The 14,781-nt window shown below is 38.6% G+C and overlaps 1 protein-coding gene across 1 annotated transcript; it reads left to right on the top strand.

Annotated features, from left to right (window-relative positions):
* Positions 1-10,858: 10,858 nt before the first annotated feature.
* Positions 10,859-11,938, top strand: LOC145099803 (uncharacterized). The gene is made up of 2 exons (XM_079037309.1): positions 10,859-11,471; positions 11,628-11,938. The coding sequence occupies exons 1-2, from the start codon at positions 10,859-10,861 to the stop codon at positions 11,936-11,938; spliced, it is 924 nt and encodes a 307-aa protein (XP_078893435.1).
* The last annotated feature ends 2,843 nt before the right edge of the window (positions 11,939-14,781 follow it).

Genomic DNA, 14,781 nt, shown 5'->3' with positions numbered 1-14,781 from the left:
ATAAACTTTATAGTGACGAGGGAAGTAAGGAAATCTAAAAAAATAAACTAGATCTTTTAGGGTTAGAGAAGCCTTGGTGAAAGGCAAGCTCATAAAGATCACTCAAAAGAAAAAAAAGAGATTTCATTAGGTAACAAGTATGATCTTGAATATTTGAATTCACCATCAATTCATTAGTGGTGTTGAACTTTTGGTTTCACTTAGTACATAGTGGCATGAAACTAAGATCATGAACACAATTTTGGTATAACCATAAACCTCAGTGGTTAATACTGAAAGTCTTAGGGGTTATATTGATGAAACAAATTATAATGGAGAAAGATGACGGAGATGGTATAAGAAGCGAATGTACCTCTGCTTTAAAGAAAAGAAGGACCAAGCAGTAAACTCTAAACTCAATTTGAGTAGAGTAAGGTAGCTCATGATTAGAGTGAATTTGATAGCCTAGATTGGGAAACATGATTGGTATAGATCATGTTATTAAGGCTTCACCCAAAATCTTTCGAGACTTTAGTCAACATACAACAACATGCTTCTAGGGACTCCTAACTAAGAAAACCAATTACCTGCCTTAATTTCGCCATCGAAAATCACACTTATACAAAACAAAAAAAAACATTAGAAAAAAATAAAAAAAAAAAAATATTCTTGTATTTTGTGAGAATGGATCAATTGAACGAAAGAGAAAAATATTTTTGGTTTCTTAAGAAAAAGAATCGAACGAGTTCAGAGGGACCGAACCCGAAATAGACCAAATGATCGATTCATCTCGGTTCATGGTCAATCTTCATGCGAAATAGACCGAACGTTCTGTTCATTTCAGTTCATTTCGGTTCGCTCCATTTCGCTTGTTACCTTTATGAAAGCGAAGGCGATTTTGGTACAGATTCGGCATGCATCATTCCTAGGCCTTGTAGAATCTTATTGAAGCTTGCTTCAGGTAAGGCCTTCGTGAATATGTTTGCCAATTGATCAGTCGTTCTGAAGAAGTGAATTTCTACGTTACCATCTTCGACGTGATCCTTGATGAAATGGTACCTCAGTGCTATATGCTTAGTCTTTCACAAGTACGATTTTGGAAATCAAATAAGTCAAAAACAATATGAGAATGATCACAAAATAGAATCAAATATATGCTTATGATTCAAAACAGAGTCACAATATAGTGGGATTTTCATCATGTTTAGCCCGTAATCCCTGAGTTGACTTTGTATCCATACGACTTGAGATGTGCAGGATGCTGCATCAATATATTCAGCTTCTGAAGTGGATAGCGAAACACAAGTTTGTTTCTTCAATTGCCAACTGACTAATTTACCATCTAGAAATTGACATCCTCCAGTGGTGCTTTTACGATCTAATCCACAGCCACCTAAATCAGCACCTGAAAATGCTTGAACGAAGAATCCTGAGTTGGCTGGATACCACAGACCCAGAGAGGAGGTTCGCTTCAGATAGCAAAAGATGTTTTTCACGTCTTGAAGATGAGGTTCTCGTGGGTTGGCTTGAAATCGTGTACAGTAGCAGGCAAATAACATGATATCAGGTCTACTGGCTGTAAGATACATCAGAGACCCAATCATTTGTCGATAGAGTGTCATATCAGCTGCTGGTTTCTCCAACGAAGGTGTAAGTTTAGTTCCAAAGGCCATAGGCACTTTCACTTTGGAGTCTCCCATCATTCCAAATTTGGCTAATAAAGTCTTGGTATATGCTTCTGATGGGTTTTGGCCATATGCACATTCCTATGTGCACATGCAACCCTAATGCTTGGATCTAGGTTTCTCTATTTGAACATGCATTCAATCCAAGACTTCTAATGGCTAATAGACTATAATAACAATATGAAATCAGAATTATAAGTATACCTTGAATCACTTGCTTGATCTTCTTGTCCTTGGAGCTTTAGAGTTACAATTGTCACTTCTCTAATGGCTTACAAACACCAATAGCAAGAGGATGATTTGAGAGAGAGGAGAGGGAAGAGAAATCGGCCAGGGTTTCTTTCTAAAGCACACGTGCCGATTTCCTTAACCCTAGGGGTCTATTTATACTTGTAAGGCTCCTAGGGTTTCACCCTTAAACCCTAATTGGATAACTTAGGCCCTAAGCAATCCAATACCCTAATAGATAAGCCCCTGGACGAAAACTAAGCCTATCCTAAGCCTTAGAAATCGTCCACCATTATCCATAAGGGATTTATAGCCAAAAGTATAACTATCAATCAATTGACAGTTGATGCCCCTTTATTCAAATAATCTCTTTAAGTCACCAAATTAATTCTTAATTAATTTATGACTTATATTAATCAAATAATAATATTATTATTCCTTATATTATTCTCATAATATATTAATAATATTTCTTCTCTCATAATAAATCATCTTGTCAAGTTGCTATGGTGAAGGCAACCCAAAAGGACCATGCACAACCGGGTCAAATACTTGCCTAATATAGTTGCAGCCTTAGACACTATTCCAACAGTCTCCCACTTGGATAAGTCTAGTAACTATATATACAAGTATAATCCTATTAGCAATCGTAGCTCTCAAAGATGCTGTCAAACTCTGATCTAATCAATCTTGTCCTTTAGATAAGGGATCGTACAGTCCTCTGTTCAGATATCATGCTGAAAATTCTATGGAATCAATTTGTCTAGCATTTGGTTTCTCGATCTCCGATTTATATGACATAGAACTTAATCGAACACATCAATTCAGTTCTAACCAGGCCCGACACATAAGTCAAATCAAATCATCGAGCGGCCGAGATATCGCTTTTACCCTCCTAGGATAAAAGTAACAGATAAACTTTGACTTATATGCATTTACTTATTCATTAATCAACTATATACAACAATGCGTTTTATAACATCAAGTTACTGATGCGGTTTCGCATTATCAATGTACAAACAATTAACAAATAAAAAACCATATATCTTGGTTTAAAGACCATATGATATTATTGTCTTGCGATCACCCTTTTTATCACATTCCATAAGGTGATTCCAGCAAGCGCGGGTTTGTTCCAATGCTCAAAACTGGTTCATAAGCACTCATGAACATTGCAGCAACCTTTTGCTATGTCTAATACCATTTAGACAATCTACACACCAATTCATGATAATCTTCATTCATATCTACTTCCAACATATGAACGATTTGTGGACAATTTAAATAATTCGATTATTCTTAATAAACTTAATTATTCTTGAAGTCAAAACATGCAAAGTGAAACAATAGTTATTCAATTAACATAAGACTGTAACATTACTCATAAATAATACTCTTTTATTTTAATCATCAAATGTTAATTACATTTATCTATTACACGTGTCCAATACTATCTAATCTATACTAATATCATCTTTCAGCCTAATACTCCTAGCATGCTGCAAGTGCTTAACCCTACTCAGTCGCTTCGTAAGCGGATTTGTTGGGTTATCTTCTGATGATATCCTCTTCACTACGAGTTGTCCTTCTTCTACACGATGTCTAATAAAGTGATATTTTCTGTCGATATGTCGAGATCAACCATGATCCCTCGGTTCCTTGGTCAAGGCAACCGCTCCTTCATTATCACAGAAAAACTCCATGGGCTCCTTTATGGTAGGTACAACTCCAAGATCACTGATGAAGTTCTTCAACCACATTGCCTCCTTCGACGCTTCGCTCGCTGCAATGTACTCTGATTCGCACGTTGAATCAGCTACGGTTTCCTGCTCGAAACTTTTCCAAGTTACTGCTCCTCCATTCAAGGTAAAGACCCAGCCCGACTGCGAACGGTAGTTGTCCCTGTCGGTTTGAAAGCTGGTGTCACTATACCCTTGCACCTTCAATTCATCACTCCCTCCGAGGACTAAGAACCATTCCTTCGTCCTCCGAAGGTACTTAAGGATATTCTTTACCGCAATCCAATGGGCTTTGCCAGGGTTCCATTGATATCTACTAACCATGCTCAAAGCAAAGGCTACATTAGGGTGAGTACAAGTCATAGCATACATGATTGAGCCAACTGCGGAAGCGTATGGTACTCGGGTCATTTCTGCTATTTCAGCTTCAGTACTCGGACTTTGAGTCTTACTCAACTTGGCATTACTTTGTATCGGTAATTCTCCCTTCTTTGAGTTTTCCATACAAAAACGTTTCAGTACTTTATCCAAGTAAGTGTTCTGACTAAGTCCTATTAGTCTCTTACTTCGTTCTCTCACTATCCTTATTCCCAAGATATAGGAAGCCTCTCCGAGGTCCTTCATAGCGAAGCACTTCTCGAGCCAGGACTTAACCTCCTGCTGAGTCGGGACGTCATTTCCTATGAGTAGCATGTCATCGACATATAGAACGAGGAAGCTTACTATACTCCCACTGGCTTTGACATATACACATGATTCATCTTCGCTTCGTACAAATCCAAAATCTTTGACTTTCTCATCGAAGCAAAGATTCCATCTGCGAGATGCTTGCTTAAGTCCATAAATGGACTTCTCAAGCTTACACACTCTATTCGGATGCTTCGGATCGACAAAACCCTCTGGCTGAGCCATGTAAACATCCTCAGCCAACTTCCCATTAAGGAAAGCGGTTTTGACATCCATTTGCCAAATCCCATAATCATGAAATGCGGTAATTGCTAGCATCACTCTAATAGAATTTATCTTCACAACTGGTGAGAAGGTCTCATCATAGTCAACTTCGGGAGTTTAAGTAAAGCCCTTCGCAACCAATCGCGCCTTATATGTGTGTACGTTTCCATCCACGTCGGTCTTCTTCTTGAAGATCCAATTGCACCCAACAGTCTTACGTCCGGGCACATTATCAACCAAATTCCAAACTTGGGTGTCATACATGGACTGGATCTCGCTGTCCATTGCCTCTTTCCATTTCGCAGACTCCGGGACTGCCATGGCTTCCAGATAGCTATTAGGTTCATCTAGATTTATTAGTGTACCATCACTAATATACGTGTCCCCTTCGGTAGTAATATGAAAACCATAAAACTGGGGTTGAACTCTAACTCTTTCGGAACGTCTAAGAGGTAATGACTCGTCAATCGGTTCAACCGGAGTTTCTTCCTCAGGTTGAGTGCCAGCGGCAGAGGTTCCTTCATCTATCGAATCTTGAATCTCTTCAAGATTGATTTGCCTCCCACTGTCTCCATGGCTTATGAGATCTCGCTCTCAGAAAACTCCTCTCCTCGCAACAAAGACATCATTGTCCTTTGGTCTATAGAAGAGATATCCAAAGGATTTATGTGGGTAGCCGATGAAAATACATCGCTCACTACTCCTAACCATGAAATGAAATGATGTTTCTTTCCATTTCTGGCGAATAGCAACAATTGTTCAGATCTAAACATAAACCATTCCTAAGCACTAAAGAATACACTCCAATCTTGGTCACAGGCGACGATCTTCTGTTCCCCATGATTAGATTTATTCTTCCATGCTCCACATCCCTATTTCTTCTTAGTCCCTGCAATTCAGAACAAATATGGTAACCACAACCGGTATCAAGGACCCAAGAAATAGCATGAGATGAATCGTTAGATTTAATTGTGTATATACCTGCGAAAGACGGCTTGATCTTTCCTTCCCTTATGGCTTACAGGTAGTCTGGGCAGCTTCTCTTCCAATGCCTTTTTTATGGCAATGATGGCACTCTGCCTCCTTTGGGTTAGGGTTAGCCTTAGCGGGATCAACTTTGGTCCTACTAGAAGAGGAACCATCTCAGAACTTTCCCTTGCGGTGGCTCTTAGACGGAGCCTTCCTCTTCTTGCCTCTTGTTGAGAATTATGGTGTTGCGTCTTGGGCCCTTTTGTATTGTAATCGGATTGGGCTTGTCAATCCGTGTTAATCTAGATTAGTTTCCTTTTATTTAGATAAACCGTTAGGGTTTCATTATAAATATATGCATGCATGTATGCGTATTAAGAAGAGAGAATATTCGATTACGTTGATTCTTGTAACCCTAATATACCTCTACAGTTGAAGTTCTTTATCGAGCTCTTCTAGGTTATTTTGCATTAATCATTCGACATATTCAGTGCAATACTTGTGTTCTTTATTACATTCTTGCTTATATTTTTCTTAGAATCATACGATCCTGATAGAACATTGTTCTAACAATTGGTATCAGAGCGGGAGATTGTGTGATCAATACACTCTTCTTCTGTATTCTCAAATATTTAGGGTTTCCGCTTTTATCGAAGCTGTTGTCTTCTTAATGACGACTACTAGGTTTTTGATAAAACCCTAATCTCAAGTTTACAGGTAAGATTCTAGCAGCTCACCATGTCTCACGACGATACGCATACAAACCCAATTAACATCTCAAACAGCATTGGATCAACAACTAGAGTTCCCATACTCTATACTCAAGACTACAAAGTATAGGCTCATCACTTTGAAGATTATGTGGTTGGATCTGAGGATAATGGCTATCTCATCTGGGAAGCTATCATTCTTGGATCGTTTGTGCATTCAGAGACAAACACAATCGTCAAGACAAAGAAGGATTACAACAAGTTGGTGACAGATGTTTAGAAGATGCCACAGGATGAGAAGGATAAGCTCCTGTGTAATGTCAAAGCCATGCGAATGATAATATTCTCCCTACAATCTGACACTTTTAGGCTTGTAGGCTCATGCACAATTGCTAAGGAGATATGGGATAGGTTGAAGGAACTCTACTCCACTGATGAAGATCTAGAACACTCCATTCAAACTCTGTTGCTGTCAGAATTTGGAGTTTTTGAACAAAAGCCTGAAGAGAAACTCATTCAGACCTTTGATCAGTTCAACCATCTTCTAAGTTAGATGATCAAGCACGGAATTGAGAGGAAGCTGATCGAACAGAAGGTTACATTCATGAACGGTCTCAGACTAGAATGGATGGCTAGAGTTTCCACTGTGAAGGCGCATGAACAATTCAAATCCTACTCACTGGCGAAACTAGTTGGTATACTAAAGTCACATGAAAGTGTTGTAACCAAGGAGGCGAAAGGGGTCTCTGGCGTGGGATCTCTGGCTCTTGTCTCTAAAGCAAAAAGCACTGTTGAGGAAGAAGAAGAGTCAGACATGTCAGAATGTGATCTTACGAGTGAGGAGTACGCTCTAATGATAACAAATCCAAAGAAATTCGCAAGAAGAAAATTTCCCACCAATAAGAACCGAAATTGGCAGGGAAGTTATAGCTCTGAGAAAGCAAAAGAGGAACCAAAAGTCTCTTCTCAAAAGGTGGAAGAGAAAAAGGAAAACAAGCTTGCAGGAGACTCTGGATTCGACTGCAACTATTGTCACGGCAAGAACCACTTTGCCAAAGATTGCATGTTGAGAAAGATGGCTGAGAAGAGAGAGGGTGAAGATGATGAAGCGTATTACATGCGTAAGCTTGAAGAAGTCAAGAAGAAAAAGGCTTCCAACAGCTCAATGAATGCACTAATTGTACAAGAAAATGCAGGTAAAGATGAGTTCGGTGGTGTGGAAGTCTGGTTAACAGACTCTGAAGATGAAGAGGTTAGAAGACCCACTCATGGAAAGGCGTTTCTGGCAAAGAATGAAGGATCTGGTGGAAAATGCTTTGTCGTCACAACTGGTCCATCAACCGAAAGTGCAGACACAGAACCGAACATGACTGAGAACAAGTGCTTTGCAGCCAAACCGGTGAGTGAGAAGATCAGCGACTGCGATCGATTGATCAAAACGGTACATTCTATCCTTGAATCTCTTAAAATTTCCAAAACTGAATATCTAGAAGAATTAAATGAACTAAACTTTAAATTTTCCAACCTAAGTAGTAGCCTCATGCAAACCCGCTTGGCAAACTCTAATCTAACTGACCAACTCGGCAGGGTGTCATCAAAAAGTGAGGAGAGAAGGATCTGGATTGAGTAGAAGGAAGCAGAATTAGTTAGGGCTAAGGACGAAAGTATTAATTTGCAAAGAGATAATTTAAGATTGTTAAAACAAAGAAATGTTTTCTGTTTAATAGCTAAGCGTCTTTATACTAATATTGCTCAATTACATCTTAATTGCGAAATTGGAAAGAAAATACATAAAATGATTTTACCTTTTCTTGAATTTGAAGAAGATGATGTTATAGCAGAATGTGAATCAGAAGTATCCTCTGATGAAACATCCATGTCATATAGGCTAGGTTTAGATAAGATAGAAGCTTTCATCGACTCTAAGGAACATAAAAGCATGTTAAAAGATATCTTAGATGAAAATGACAGGCTAAAAATCAAAACCGAAACTATACAAACATACGATGAATCAAATGCCAAAATTGTCAAGGAAAATAAAATAAATGTAGATAATTCTTCTGAATTTGAAACCGAGAGTGAAATGAGTGAAATTTCAGTAGAGGATGTTGTTGACTGTTCTAAGTTTGTGAACAATGAAACCAAGAGCGAAAAAACATCTTATTTTAGAAAATTCAGTTGAGTTTGCGCGTTTGTCAAAGGAACAGAAACCGAAACTCAAAGAAAAGTCCTTGGTCTATCAGAAGGTACAGACCGTGCCAAACCAAGTTTATGCTATGACTGGAGTCACTCAAAGACAGATAGAAAAATTAAAGATAATAGTTGACGAGGATAACGCTGAAGGATGCGAAGACTACTTCTGGTCTGCTCCCATTGACAATGCAAATGAAACTGTGGGTCTGTCTGAGAAAACCACATGGAGAGTTAAAGGACGATACATACCAGAACTCATCAATAAACCATCCAGTTTTGATATTCCCAGCACAAGCGGAGCTAAAGATGTTCCAGAAGAACCATTGATGCAACCTGATGTTCCAATCGAGAGGAAAGAATCGAAAAGTCCACTCAAGAAACAGGAAGCACGGGAAGCTCAAACTAAGGAAAGCACCGAAACTAGAATGGAAGATAAGACAACTGCAACTCAGACAGAGAAACCAAAGGCCAGCTTCACTGTTCACAAGTCTCAGAAGGAGCTAGCTGAACAGAAAAGACTTAGAAATCAAAGATATGCCTCAAATCTGAATGAACGTAAAAGGCATTGGAATTCTCAAAATCCTAACTATAATCCTCATAGGAAAGAACCCATGGATAAAGGAAAGGATAAGTCAAAGGAAAATTTCAGTCCTAATTCCTATTATTACAAATCCCAAAACCGAAAGTCACGTCTCGGTTCTGGACCCAAGTTCGGTCCTCAACCCAAGTTCGGTCCTCAATCCAGATTTGGTTCTAACACCAGTTTCGGTTCCAATTCCAGAAATGGATCCTCCAGGTTCCAAAATGAAACAAATTCCTCTAAGGACATCAAAGGAAAAGGAAAACTGGTATCTGAGAATAAAAAGAAGAGATCCCCCCCCCACAACCTACGAATCAAATGAAAAACATGAAACCATCTAATGACAATAAATTAAAATTCAAAGTAGATAAAACTAAAATCAAAGTGTTTACCATCAAAAGAAAAGATCAAACAACTCTTGTTAAACGAACTTATTTAGTTGATGCTTCTATTGTTATTCCCTTCTCTGTGAAAAACTTACCAGGACCCAAGAAACTTTGGGTTCCTAAATCTGCTTGAATTTGCAGGTAATAAGTGACGAGCATTTTGACGACGAATGGTATATAGACAGTGGCTGATCGCGTCACATGACAGGAAGAAAGGAGGAATTAAGGGAATTTAGGTCTCTAAAGGAGGGTGGATCAGTAAAGTTTGGAAACAACTCTTATGGCACAATCAAATGATATGGGATGATAACTAATGGAGACTTCTCTATCAGAAAGGTGGCTTATGTAGAGGGATTGCAGCACAACCTCATCAGTGTCTCACAATTAGTTGTAGGAACAGGTTTAAAAGTATCATTTGATGATGCAGGCTCAGAGATAATAGAAAAACAAACCAAGAAAGTTCTGCTGAAATCTGCACGAAAAGGAGAAATGTATCCTCTGAATCTTAATCCTATTCGAGGGACACCAGCTATCTATCTGCTATCAAAGGCAAACTCTGATGAAAGTTGGCTCTGGCATCGACGTTTATCTCACCTGAACTTCATAGATATCAACAAATTGGTAATTGGTGATCACGTTCGAGGTCTTCCTCTTCTTAAGTTCGACAAGGAGCATTTATGTGCAGCATGTGAAATGGGTAAACAGAGGCAGAAAGAGCCACCCTACACGCATAAATACAAAGATAGTGGAAGCTCTTGAACTGTTGCATATCGATCTGTGTGGACCTTCTGCTATAGAGAGTATCGGTGGAAGTAAGTACATTCTGGTTATTGTCGATGATTTTTCACGCTTCACGTGGGTTTTCTTTCTTAAACATAAATCAGATGCAACTCCCAAGCTGAAGATGATCATCAAACAAGTAGAAGTTCAATTAAAGAAGACAGTGAGAAACATCAGAAGTGACAATGGGCTGGAATTCAAAAACAAGGAGTTTGAAGACTTTCTGGCTGATAAGGGGATCACACACAATTTTTAGGCCCCGTATACACCACAACAAAACTGGATTGTTGAAAGAAGAAACCGATCGCTGTGTGAAGCAGCTAGAACCATGCTCAGTTATGCCTCTTTGCCTCTATACTTTTGGGCTGACGCCATTGCTGCTGCCTGTTATACTCAGAATCGATCCTTGCTCAACAAAAGATTCTTGATAACTCTATAGGAGATCCTAAATAATCGGAAACCGAACGTCAAGTTTTTCCACATTTTCGGTTCCAGATGCTTTATCTTTAATTCTAAAGAAAACCGAAATATGTTTGATGTTAAAGCCGATGAAGGGATCTTTCTGGGTTACTCTCTGTCATCAAAAGCATATCGGGTGTTGAACAAGCGTTCCAAATGAATTGAAGAAACTTATTATGTCACCTTTGATGACAATTACATGAAGAAGATTCAAAGAATAGAAGATACTTCAGGAAACATATTTCCAGAATCTGGGCAGGTCTTGGTTCCAATATCCAATCTGTTTGATGAATACATTCGGTTATTTGATGAACCAGAAAAGGAAATACATTCGGAGGAAACAGCAGCAGATAACAAGGTAGATAATTTGAAGAAAGTAATAGATGAAGCTGCCAAATCAATGGAAACTGAAACACCTACTCCTAAACCATCATCTAGTCCTTCAAACACCGATTCAACATTCCAGGGGGAGAACTCTACAACTTGTAAAACATCTGAAGCTCCTGTTAAGGGGGAGAATCACAATTCCGCCCCAATTTCTACTAGTTCAACTCCCAGTCAAACACCTAAACCGAAATCAACAGGTGATAGTCCAATGGAGGGGGAGATACCCACTGTCGATTCTGCTGAAGACACAGGCTTCACTTCGCCAGTCGAGGGGGAGAAAACAAGTGATAGTTCAACTGACGAAAATGAAGGAAATCAGTCAGATATTGAAATTGAAGTTGAAGCAGAACTAAATCCAGAGTATGATCCAAGCTATCCTCCACTAACAAAATGGACAAAAGACCATCCCAAAGAGCAAATTATTGGTGAATCGTCCGAAAGTGTTCTTACCAGATCTCAAGTGAAGGCAAAACAAACAGCATTATTCTCTAAAGTGGAATTTTGTATGTTTAACTCTTTTATCTCCAAAATAGAGCCAAAAACCATAAATGCTGCACTTGATCATTCTGATTGGGTTCAAGCAATGCATGATGAGCTCAATGAATTCGAACGGAACAGAGTTTGGAGATTGATTCCTACACCGAAAGATGCCTCAGTTGTCGGCTTGAAATGGGTGTTTAGGAATAAGCTGGACAAAGAAGGAAATGTTATTCGTAACAAGGCTTGGTTGGTTGTTAAAGGCTATTGTCAAGAAGAAGGGATTGATTATGAAGAAACCTTTGCTCCTGTGGCAAGGTTAGAATCTGTTCGAATATTTCTAGCATATGCCGCTCACAAGAACTTCGAAGTTTTCCAAATGGATGTCAAATGTGCTTTCCTAAATGGAGAATGAGAAGAAACTGTATATGTTGAGTAGCCACCTGGTTTTGTGAATGAAAAATACCCTGATCATTGCTATGTACTGGATAAAGCTGTCTATGGGCTGAAGCAAGCACCGAGATCCTGGTATGAAACGCTTACTCGATTTCTAAAAATGTCAAAATTTAAACAAAGTTCGGTTGACCCAACCTTCTTTCGAAAGAAGGAAGGCGAACACTTAATGATTGTTCAGATTTATGTCGATGATATCATCTTCGGCTCCACGAATCCACGCTTAACTGCTGAATTCAGAAAGTTGATGGAGACTAAATTTGAAATGAGCGCAATGGGTCCAATTAACTTTTTTCTTGGCTGAAATATTAGACAGGACCAAAAGGCATCTTCATAAACCAGGAAGCATATACCAAGAATTTGCTGACTAAATTTGGAATGAAGGGTGATTCAAAAGTAAAGGTTCCTATGGCATTCAGCACCAAGCTAACTCCATCACTAGAGAAACCGACTGTGGACATAACTCTTTATCGACAAATGATAGGATCTCTTATGTATCTAACAGCTAGTAGACCAGATATCATGTTCTCTGTTTGTTATTGTACCAGGTTTCAAGCTAATCCAAGAGAACCTCACATGCTTGCCGTGAAGAATATTTTTCGATATCTGAAAAAGACTTCATCTCTTGGTCTCTAGTATCCTGCAAGATCTGGATTCTTCATACAAGCCTTTTCAGATGCTGATCTTGGAGGATGTGGACTGGACAGGAAAAGCACTACCGGAGGATGTCAGTTCCTTGATGGAAAACTTGTCAGTTGGCAATCAAAGAAACAAACCTGTGTTTCTTTATCCACAACAGAAGCTGAATATATTTCTGCCGCATCATGTACCTCTCAGGTTGTTTGGATTCAAGGTCAGTTAAGAGATTATGGGCTGAGTATGAAAAAGATCCCTCTTTACTGTGATTCTGAAAGTGCAATCAGGATTTGTCATAATCCAGTGCAACATTCAAAAACCAAGCATATTGCACTTAGGTATCATTTCATCAAGGATCATGTAGAAGACAGGAACGTAGAAGTGCATTTTGTTCGTTCTGCTGATCAACTGGCTGATATCTTTACTAAAGCATATTGCACTTAGGTATCATTTCCTTTGTTCCGAAATAGACAGACTGCTCGGTCTATCTCTGCTCTAGATTTTTAAGGAACCGAAATGCACAGACCGCTCTGTCTATCTCTGCTCCATAATTCTCCGGAACAAAGGAAAATTGAATGATCAATTTATTTCGCTGCTCTCATCAATAAGATAAGGTTTTGGTTGTATTTTAAAGTCTTTCTGTTTTTTTTTTTTCAGAAAATCCAAAAATCCAAAAATATTTTATATTTCTGTTTTTATTTCTTTTTCAGAAACTTTCTTAAAAATTATTTTCTTTCTCTCAAATGGCTTGTTTGTTTTGTTTAGTGTCTGTTATTAACAGGTAAATACAAGTATAACTGACGATAGATTTAAAGCAGGTATGTTTCAACTTTCACACAACCTAGTTAAGGGTCCCTAGAAGCATGTTGTTGTATGTTGTCATAAGCCTCTATGATCTTGAGTAAGCCTTAATGATTCGATTGATACCCATCGTTTCTTCCAAATCAGGCTATTTTACATCACTCGGTCTAGAGCTACCTTACTCTTCTCATTTGAGTTAAGAGTTTCTTTGCTCTGTCACGCTTATTTAGCAGAAGGTACATTCGGTTTCTTAACCACCTCTTTATATTCTCCATCTACCTTCGGTTCACTAACATAACCCTTGATACTTTCGGTCTTTACCACTGAGGTCTATGGTTACACAACATTTGTGTTTATGATCTTGGATACGATTACCACATTCTAAGTGAAACCCAAAATCCGACACCTAAAATGAATTGACGGTGAGTGATATACTCAAGCAGTAACTGGTTACCTATGGAAATCTCTTTTTATTTTGCATGATCTTTTATGAAATCGTCTAAAGCCAAGACATTTCTTCCCAAAGAGGTCCAGTTTATTTTTTTTTAGATTTCTGCTTCTTACAAGTCATTAACAAAATAAATCCTACCTACCTGTTCAATAGATCACATCGGTCTCATAGGTACCTCTACCAACAATCGGTTTTATGTCGAAACTTGATGTTCGGTTAGAGGACAGCCACCCAAAGCCTATGATCAAAAAGAAGCCTTTCATTGTTTATTAACAAACAGTTGATCGTATTTCTCGGAAACCACACAAGCACTTTAAGTCTCTCTTGACTTTGAAGGAAGTGATTCTTGCCCGGAATCCTCTGCTTTCTGTCTTCTAAAAAGACATCACTCACATCCAATACACATTTGCTTTATTTCTTTATCTTTCACACCCTTATGCACGAAAATTAATTTTTCCAACATTCTTATTGCTGTTTGGTAAATGGTTTTAGTTTTCAGTTGTGACCAAACAAGGGTAAAGGGAATTTCAAACGGTATGAAGATAAGATTTAGGCGCGTGAATTTGATTGGTTTCAAACCCACGTGTGCTGACGTTTTCCTGGGATATACCATACTATCAAATCATGCTTTTTCCGGCGACGTTTTAGTTACCTCATCATCACGATTTTCCAGGCAACGGTATAAATAGGGGTGATCGTGTTATTCGTCACTTACCGATCATGAATCATCTCTCTCTTAAAAAGTTAACACTGTTCATCTTCTTCTTCGTTCAACAATGGCGACTTCATCCTCTGCACACGATCAAACTGCAACATCATCCCTACTTACAATCAAACCCAATCAAAATATGATCATAGAAATGACTCCATTCTTGTATGATTCATACATGCTACACGTTGTGGAGTGTTTGAAGTAT

This window comes from Lactuca serriola, chromosome 4, assembly GCF_051521515.1.
Source record: "Lactuca serriola cultivar US96UC23 chromosome 4, Lser_US96UC23_V15, whole genome shotgun sequence".
Lineage (NCBI taxonomy): Eukaryota > Viridiplantae > Streptophyta > Magnoliopsida > Asterales > Asteraceae > Lactuca > Lactuca serriola.
Note: the sequence above shows the minus strand (reverse complement) of the source record. Positions and strands in the feature narration are given on the sequence as shown.

What these genes read in the sequence shown, in the direction of transcription:
- LOC145099803 (XM_079037309.1), top strand. Translation starts at nt 10,859, where the DNA reads ATGAAGAAGATTCAAAGAATAGAAGATACTTCAGGAAACATATTTCCA. An exon ending in TCCCAAAGAGCAAATTATTG is followed by an intron (nt 11,472 to 11,627) that starts GTGAATCGTCCG and finishes ATTGGGTTCAAG; the next exon opens with CAATGCATGATGAGCTCAAT.